This window comes from Typopeltis vanoorti, chromosome 19, assembly GCF_054136105.1.
Source record: "Typopeltis vanoorti isolate ZY-2024b chromosome 19, IOZ_Tvanoo_1.0, whole genome shotgun sequence".
Lineage (NCBI taxonomy): Eukaryota > Metazoa > Arthropoda > Arachnida > Uropygi > Thelyphonidae > Typopeltis > Typopeltis vanoorti.
Window position 1 is genome coordinate 76,877,501 of NC_143567.1, and position 10,265 is coordinate 76,887,765.

Consider the following 10,265-nt stretch of genomic DNA (forward strand, 5'->3'; position numbering starts at 1 on the left):
CAGTATCTTATACTTATAATTTTTTTTTTTTTTTTTTTTTAAGAAAATTCATTCTTATGGCTTACTACAACGTATTGGATTGTTCACTTTTCCTTGCTCAACCTTATATGAAAACTAAAGATCAATATAACAGCTATAAAATATAGTAAAAGTCCATTATAATAAAATTTGATGATGTTTGGGGGAAAAATAAATATATAAATTATAACAAATACTTATTTACTGATTAAAATGAAGTTTTAATTCTATATCAAGCCTGTGTCTGCATTTATTAAGATTAACAGCAGTAAATCTGGGATGCGATACATATTATGTCACAGAACGTAACAGCAATAACTAGATTCAATCATATGCACAAGTTTTTCCACTCATGTTCTAAACTGTTGAACTTCACAAAAAAATCTGTCACAATTATTCTTTCTAGTTTTTTTTTTTTTTTAATGAATACAAGTCTTGTACCTGTGATGATGGAAGTCTAACTACTTGCAAAACTTGCTGGATTTTATTGTTACTTTAATAAAACTAGGTTTTTTAATAAACATGTGGTCTCTATATCAGAAGTCAAATAAAAAGTAGATTTCTATTATATTTCTATTATATTTCGCTTATTTTTCCTGAAGTTCCCTACCTGTACATGTATGCATTCCTTGACACAGTCAGAAAGAGTTTCAGATTTCCTTATCAGGCTAAACTGTTCTTCAGCCGTTAGCTTTCCTCGCAACATCCCTGAACTTTCTAATGCCTTCAGCTGTTGTTTAATGCTTTCCATTGCTTTACTGAGTTGTTTGGAATCAACATCAAATAAGGACACATTGTAACCAGCACCGGCAAACAACATTGCCCAACTATGGCCAATGAAACCACTAAAAAAGAAATTTCAAAATAGAATAAGTATCATTCTTTAAAAAAAAAAAATTATCACTAAAACAAAGTACACAGGTATTTAAGTAATACTTGCAATATAAAGCTAACATAGTTTTTAATTCTTAGTAACTTTGCTAGAAAATAAACTAAAGTTACTAAGAACCAATTGAGATTTCAAGGAGGGGAAAAAATTATATATCATCAATTTCCCGATATGTACCAAAATACCAGGTACCAATATGTACTCCCAAGGAGTGTTCAGACATGATATATTACTTATTAGAGGAGGAGGATAAAATTCCATGTTTAATAAATCAACAAGCAAATGAATGTTTAAACTCAAAAATAAGATTTCTGATAACAGTATATTATGCATAAGACTATTGAGATCAAATTTTATCTCATTAAAATGTTTCAAAAATTCCACTAAAATTAATCAAATATGGAAATCATCTGAGAGAATCCTTAAAAAAAGTGAATTTTGTATTTAACTGAGTTAGATTTTGTATCTAACTCTGATCCAGTTTAAAATTTTCTTAAACATGTGCCATATGTCTTGAGCATGAGCTAGCCTGATTGGCCAAGTGATTAGCATATTCCGCTCTCCAGCAAAAAGGCTGCAGATTAGAATTTTGCCGTGAGCATGGATGTTTGCGATTGTCTGAAAATACTAGTAGGTAGTAGATGGCATTGGTGTAGATGATGATAGTAGTTGCAGTTCACTGTAGTTGGTGAATTGAATGGTGGAGACAGAATTGTAGAGTAGGTGCCCTCCCTTGATGAGTCTTTGGACTCCTTGGAGGTATCACATAATAATAACAATTGATAATGGCACTCACTATTAATGAGAAGAATAATGAAATGATTCAATTGAATAATTCTCATTTACTGTTTATGCTAACTTTAGCTGGTCACAGAAAACTAAGTGAGAAGGGTAAAAACAAACTATGGAAGTTATTTTAAAATGACATATAGAACAGAAACACCTTCTGCAGTGAAGCAAGACTGATTGCAAGACTGAATGGACCACAGTAATTTTACTGTGGTAAAAATACTGTGGTCCATTTACTGCATTTGCAGGAGGATTTTTTTTTAATCACTTTTTCTGTGATAAAATGATTTTTAATCTTTTTTTTTCTAGTTAACATTCTGGACCTCCATAGTCATAAATTTGTGTGCGATATACTCCCCACCCCACTTGCAATTAACTTGATACTGCAGTTGCGATCAACTAAGAAATAACAATCGGCTGGTGTCTAGTCCCTGTCAGATTTCTGCCTTTTCACACAACTTTCTAATACCTGTCAATTAACCATTCTTTTATCCATGCTGTCAGCTGATCATCTTCTCTGTCCCAATTTATACAGCAGCCTTCTATGGCATTATATCAATTGTCTTTACAAAGTTCCACAAGTATTATGTCCAGTTTTCTCATCTAACTCAACACAGTTTTATATAATATATTATATTTATGCGAACAGAATTCTATAGCATTTTGTGCTTGGAGAAAATTATATGCCAAGGAGTTGGCATCTGCCTTGACATGTTTGTTTAATATGAGTCTTGCACTGGGTCAAGTTCCAAAGGAGTGGAAGGAAGGCAAGATTTCCACTTCATAAGGGAGGTGACAGAACTCAAGCATCAAATTATAGGCCTATCTGGGTGTCAGTTGTTATGGTTAAAGTGTTGGAGAGGCTGGTGAGAACAAGCATCCAGAATTGGGTTGACAACAATGATATCTTTGATGGACAGCATGGATTGGCTAAAGGGAGGTCATGTTTTAGTAATCTAGTTACTTAATGCAATAAAGTGATGGCTTCATTGGAAAACGAAGATGGATACACAGTAGTAACTTTAGATTTTGCAAAGGCTTTTGATAGATTACCACATAAGTTGATAGTCAACTAGAGGGAGTGGGGTGGGATATTAGACTAGTGCACTGGATTGGAGATTGGCTATCTGATAGCTATCAGCAAGTTGTACATGGTGGAACAATATTGGTCGCCGGCAAAGGTTGGTCGATTGGTAGAGCCTCTGCTACTAATGGCTCAGTTAAGTAAGTTTGAGCGCGGTTAGTAGTTGGAAGGGGACAATCGTTCGATGCTGTTGGCACACTCTCCCTCGATGAGTCTTTGGACTCCCTGGAGGTGTCAAATAATAATAATAATAATAATAATAACAATATCCTGGAAGAGGAAAGTCACTAATGGTGTTGCCTCAGGAGCCAACTTTGCAGATGATGCAAATTGGGATGAACATATGAAAGAGTAGGGATGAAATATAGAGTAGAGTAGATGTTCTGGCCTTACAAGAAGACTCGCATAGATTGAGTGAACGAGCACAGGAATGTTGCCAAAATGTAAGGTTTTAAAGTTTGGGAAACAAAGATGGAGAATTTATGCTTGGTGGGGATATAATGTTAAAGATGGAGGAAACATATCTTGGGATGATGGTGGAGGATCTAAAATTTAGAGGACACATTGTCAAAACTGTGAAGACAACACAACAAATTCCGGGAATTATACAGAGGTTACCGACTTCTAGAAGTAAGAAGATTCTTGTTCCATTATATAAGACCTTGATTAGACCACATATGGACTATTGTGCACAGATCTACCTGGTTTTCAAAATGATAAGGAGATGTTGGAAAGGGTCCAGAAAAGATCGGCTAAGGTAGTTTCTGATCTCTAGAATGTTGAATATGAAGAAAGGTTGAGAAGTTGCAAATTACAAAGTCTAGCAGATAGGAGGAAGAAGGTGATATGATAGATGTACAAGATGGTTAAGGGGTTGTCATAGGATAAATGCTGAAGAGATTCTTCAAAAAATGGTGAGACATCAGGAGAGAACAAGAAGTCATTCCTGGAAGCTGTATAAGGAGGGTGTGAACAAGGGAGTGAGAATTTTGCATGTAGAGTTGCGAATGATTGGAATGCATTGCCTGAGTGCGTGGTGTCTGCAGAGAATTTGTATGTGTTTAAGGCAAGGTACGATGAGCTGTATGTATGACAAAGGGACCTCCTAGATAAGTCTCAACTCCATAAGGAGTTAGGATAATAATAATAAGGCAATTATATACAAAAGATATATATAACATAAATGGCTGTTCCAAATACTTATTTTTATACAGTTATCACCTACCAAAAAGCCAAGATTTTTCTGTTTACATAAGTAGTTTTTGCTCTTTAAAATATGACTATAAAATACAATTCACAATCAAAGACTATGTTCCAAAATTATGTGATGTAGTAATACTAATTCACAATGCATCCTCATTGTTATTATTATTCCAGTATAAATGCATACCTTAATGAAGTCAAATCAATACAACTACCAACATAATTTGACCTAACTACTTTTGAATTCTGTCAATTATAAAGCAAACATGTTTCAATATTTTTGTTTCCAGTTTTTCATCAATGTAGCAGTACATCTGCTGTAAGTAATTTACTTGAAATGCATTAGAGATGCTTGCTTCCATTTCATAAAGATAACCTTGAAGTTTTCACTTTATGCATCATCATAACTCATTGAACATAGATAAAGCCACTTAACTCCAAATGATAAAAACATCACTAAAAGAGATTCAACCAGATGGATACTGATAAGAACTAATCCTGTTTTTTTCAAACCCATGCTATTGCTGTAGTTAAGTGTAATTTAATAATACATTATTTTAATATAAATTAATAAAAATTTCAGATAATGTGCTTAAGCAAGACTTAAAAATATTATTTGATGGGCAGAGAATTAAGGTTTCTATTTATCAAATTAATTTTTATGTTCTTTATGTGCAAACTATTATCCCTACCATAATATTCTTGCTTTACTTAAACCATTTATTTCTCAGGAAGAACCGAAGCTTCTAGCACTGATATTCTATTCAGACAATTTTCTTAAGAAATTATGTATATGCAGTACATATATTTTATTAAACTTAAAAAAATATAGCACAACTGCTTATATTACTTTTCACACCACTGATAATTTCATTAAAAATCATACTAATAAAAAATATCTTAAAAGACCACTGGATTGGAAGAATTTTCTAGCTATAATGACAGCTCTGGTAATAAGCATGCCTTCACATATTATGCAAGATCAAGAGAAACTCACAGAAGTAAACCTGATTAGCACAAAAACAACATATGTACTGCTATAGCTTTAAATTTTGTGTTTAGCATGGCTTTTAAATAAGAGCTTTTATTAATCTTAGCTTAATATAAACAATTTTTTTAATGAATTTTTATGTTTTATAGGCATAATTTGCAGATAAAGCTGAGGGAATGTGGACTGCAGAGTTTGGTGGATAGAAGAAGGAGAGGTGATATGATTGAGACTTTTAAATTGTTGAGAGGTGGTTACAGGGTTGACACTGGGGAGTTCTTTTGCTTTGTTGAACAGCGGGAAGGAGTGATGACAAGAGGCCATCCCTGGAAGTTACGAAAGGAAACTGTGAGCAAGAGGGTAAGGAGTGGTTTCTTTGCGTGGAGGGTGGTTGAACCGTGGAATGCATTGCCTGGTGGGAGCGAGAACGGTCAATGAGTTTAAAGAGGGGTATGTTAGACTTTGTGTTTCTTAGGGGGCACCTCCCCCTCGATGAGTCTTGACAGACTTTATGTTGTTAGATAGGACCTCCCATGATGAGTCTTTTGACTCCATGGAAGCCTGAATAATAATAAACTGCAACTTATGTCCATACAGTTTATCTCAAGGCAGTGCTTTTGAGTGAATTCTTAGTACACACATAAGTAACCACAAAGTATTTAAAACAGTGACTATTTTTCCACCACTGCCAGTGATGTAATGCATGAAATGTCAATGAATTACTGTTTTATATATATATATATATATATATATATATATATATATAATATGATACTGAAATAATGAAAAAACACTTCATTCTGAAAGTATGTGAATGAATATTACCAAAAGGTGGTTCTTATCAAATGGCTGAAATAACTGTTTTAATTAGGTCCCCATCCTCAATTAGAAAAACAATAACCTCAGCTCATTCATTTTCTCTGAATGCACAACACTCATTCACCACTTTTTATTCACAAAACTTAGTCCACATTCTTACTCAGTGCACTAATATGGTGGCAACATATAAATAACTAATATGTCTATCACATCCACTCTTTTCCACCTTTTTATTAAACTCTGTGCAATCCACAAATCCTTAACATATTCTCAAAGTGAACATTCTATAGATTTCATAATTTATTACCTGTCTCAATCTTATCCATCACTTTCTTCCCTATGAAATGGCCAAATCTGAACATAATAGTCCAGAGGTGGTCATATCTTCAAGGTCTTACATATCAGAATAGCCTTATAAAAAGAACATAATTGAGGAGCTTCTCCTTGCTTGACAGTGTTTTTCTCAACATTCCAATAATCATTCATTCCATTTCTGCAATATGTTCCCTGAATTTTAATTCCTTTGCCCTTATCCCTAGCCTCATCAATTTCTTGCATTACAGTCCTGTACTTGTAAACTTATTGATCCAACCTACTTAAAAAATAAAAATAAATAAAAAATAAATAAAAAAAAAAAAAGCATCCATTATTTATTTGTCCATATGTCAATTCAAATCTTCCTACAGGATCTTTGTTTCATTTACTATTACCTTTTCCAGCTTGGTGCATCAACAAACAATTAGATATGCTTCTTTAAACTATCCCATATCATTAACAGGTGGTTAAAATGGAACCTTATAATATGATATGCTCCTTGCACTATGTAATGTTCTCTACTATCCTCTCTTATCCAAGCAAACAATACTTCAATTCGCCACAATTTACGCAATAACTTATCGTGCATATACTGTTCAATGCAAAGTTCAAAAATATGTGCCAACCATTTCCCCTTATCTAACAACTGAAACCTTTATTGTGGAAAGCGAGTAAATTACTGAGGCAGGAATACCCATTCACAAAGCCATGCTATACCCCCACATATCTTCTTATCTATCCACTCCTGAATTATGGCCTTCAACTGTCTAGATTTGCCACTTCTGTCTCAGATCCTATTTACATGATGGAACTATCTTTATCTTTCAATTCTCTCTAAATCCTTTGGTGGCAAAACTTAAATTATCTTGGTCATACATATTGCCAGTTGTCTCATGCACATTTTCTTAAAACACATATGCTGATATCAAATATAATCCTTAATTTATATTAAAAGTTTGCAATATCTTGAACATCTTCAGTTCATCTATTTCTATTCATGCAAGTATTTCAATCTCATCAAATACTACTGACACTACACCTCTATTTTTTTAGTAAAGTCCTGATAATACAGCCATATCTAGTTTATTCTGTGTCAATATAATAAAACTCCTTTAGCTGCCTGAGTTTCTAGAATGCACTTCCCTTGAAGTGGCATTGAGGATTGAAACGCAGGTGACCAAGAAAGCAATTCTGTGAAATGCTCCTTATGTGGTGGATTACAAAATATGATCGATAGGTAAAGAAGACATCTGAGAAACAAGTTTGCTAAAAGAGTTTTATAATATTGACACAGAATAAAGATAGCAATATAGGCCAGGGAAACAAGAGACCAACCATCGAAGTTGTGTAAAAGGTGTGATTAGCAAGAGTATAAGGACTTGATTTTTTGCTTGGAGATTGGTAAATGAATGAAACAGGTTGTCAGAGGCAGTTGCAAGTTTCTCATTAAATTAGTTTAACATGCAGTACAGTGCAAAAATAAATATTAGTGCGAGTTTTCTGTGCAAAAACCTTAGACCTCATTGAGATGCCCTTATAATAATATTACCTTCAAGTGGATAATATACCTAGGGGCAAAATGATTACTTAATAATTCAACTTTTTCCTCTCCTGCTATTAATTTCCTACCATCTGCATTCATTATAATTATCCTTTCCATAATCTTTTTAACTGTCTACGAATTCCTTTGACCTGTTCAGCTTTCCTTACCATGGCAGTTGCTCTTCTAGAATGCATTTCCTACTGGTCATGAACTTAATTCATCAAACTTTTCTTCCTTCCTTTCTTGTTTTTTTTTTTTTTTTAATTGAGTTGCACATTCCTTTAACTCCCACCTAATATATCTTCTAAGTATGTAATAGGAGTTAGCTATTTCTTCCTTCAAATTTCTGGGATTATTTCAAATGCACTGCTCTTTGCTTACTGTTTAGTTACACATATCTTTTCTCAATCGAGAATGCTACACTTTGGCCACCTCATAATTTGAAAGGAAGAATGCCTAACCACTCTTTCTGTATATTAACATTTATGATACATAGATGGCACATATTATTAATGTACTAATTACGTTTAAGATAATTCATTTTAAACGCGGTATTCATTAAAGATATGAACATACACATAATGCTGGAAATAATGCTTGATCTAATATACACTTGATTATATAATTTAACACACATTTATGTACTGTTACTACTTAAAAAAAAACATCACTTTTCAGTCATTTAAATGACTTCATATAACGGGGCAAGTTTTTCGCCTGCAAATATAATTTTTACTCCATTCTTTTTTTTAAGAGGCGCGAATATCGTACAATTTTTAAATAAATATGAATACAAGCGCGCGCACTGATCTAATATACACTTGATTATATAATTTAACACACATTTATGTACTGTTACTAATTAAAAAAACATCACTTTTCAGTCATTTAAATGACTTCATATAACGGGGCAAGTTTTTCTCCTGCAAATATAATTTTCACTCCATTCTTTTTTTTAAGAGGCGCGAATATCGTACAATTTTTAAATAAATATGAATACAAGCGCGCGCACTCATATTCTCACCCCCCCCCCGCCACTTTCTAAAAAAAATTAACCTTTTAGTCTAAAACGCATGTTCCAATACACTATTTTAACTATAATGGGTAGGACAATTGTAACGATTCTGCTGAGAGACTCTGGTTATCATCGTTCTTCATACTTAAGAAAATAAGCTAGTGAATCAATGCAAGAGCAGATAATACGTTTTTAAGTTTTCTTACCTGCCAATAATTCCGACTTTCTCTTGTCTGGCCATTTTTTCTTTTTCTTTCCTGAACTACTACTTCTTGCCCTCCCTCAAAAGTTCTAATGTATAATGCAGCTATACATTAAAGCATATTACTTCTAAACGTGATAACATAACCACGTGCTTCACACTGGCCCGTTAGATTGAAAAACCGGATGGCGCTTCACAACTATATTGCAAATATATAGAAATAGAAATTCTTTGATATTTTCTTTTTGCTTAGCATCCATCTAACTGATATACTGAAAGTTTATTTTACGCTTGGTTAGACTATAATAAATTTAGTTTAATCCTTTATCCAAGTGTGAGCAAACAAAGTTTGCGTCTGAAAATATTTTCAGGACTGAGGTAAGGTAGTACAACACCGGGCAACTCGTAGCAAAGGTGGACCAAGCTAACATCACTCCTATCTCAGTATCTCCCATAATGCCAAACACATCTCCTCGCGGATATGTATAATGTTATGCATTAAGGGAAGGGCCACAGTAAGGGAAGAGACCTCTCCCACTGAAGAGGTCTCTTCAGTGGGAGTCAGGCCCAGAAGTGGAGATCCAGGCAGAAGCAATGGAGAGGTCATCTTTACCTATAGGAGTTGCCAAACTTTGTGCCACCTTTTTATTAAATTACTCTGGATTTAGAGAAAGATGTTGAAAGTTTATTTTTCACTTGGTTAGACTATAATAAATTTAGTTTAATCCTTTATCCAAGTGTGAGCAAACAAAGTTTGCGCCTGAAAATATCTTCAGGACTGAGTATTGTCTGTTTACTTTTCACTATTAAGCTTGCTAACTCACTTCAAAATACATTCTCTCTCTCTCTCTCTCTCTCTCTCTCTCTCTCTCTATATATATATATATATATATATATATATATATATACATACATACACTGTACACAGATGCCATTTTATGCATTTCGATCAAAAATCAAATCTTAAACTCACTACTCACACAGAAGACTATTACCATCCAGAAGAGTGGTTTCATCTGAAAGATGAAGCGCTATCAAGAACAGATTTTCGAGTGGATGGATGGAGACCATATTTAAATTGCACAAGTGTCGAAAGTTTCAGCAGCAACTATATAATTGGTTTCTGAGAAATTATTATTATTATTATTATTTGTCACCTCCAGGGAGCCCAAAGACTCATCGAGGGAGGGCATCTACTCTACAAATCTGCTTCCACCACTCACAATCCACCAACTGACCGCAACTACACCAACGCCATCTAATGCCGACCACCACCACTGGTATTTCCACAGACAATCACAAACACCCATGCCGATTCGAACCCGCAGCCTCTTGACTGGAGTGCGGACACGCTAACCACTCGGCCAGCCAGGCTGAAAATTCTTGCTATGGCTGGGAAT

General features: G+C 34.0%; 1 protein-coding gene across 2 annotated transcripts in view; it reads right to left on the minus strand.

Annotated features, from left to right (window-relative positions):
- LOC150096262 (lambda-crystallin homolog) overlaps positions 1–9,016 on the minus strand; it is a 44,215-nt gene extending 35,199 nt beyond the window's left edge. The window contains exons 1-2 of one of the 2 annotated variants that reach the window (XM_090409230.1): positions 8,870–9,016; positions 629–863 (exon numbers count right to left, since the gene is read on the minus strand). In XM_090409230.1, coding sequence (XP_090265356.1) covers positions 629–863; positions 8,870–8,904 — 270 coding nt within the window. In that variant the 5' untranslated portion in view covers positions 8,905–9,016. Of the gene's footprint in view, positions 1–628; positions 864–8,319; positions 8,346–8,869 lie in introns of those variants that run through there. The other variant, XM_090409231.1, reaches the window with a different exon arrangement.
- Positions 9,017–10,265: the final 1,249 nt, after the last annotated feature.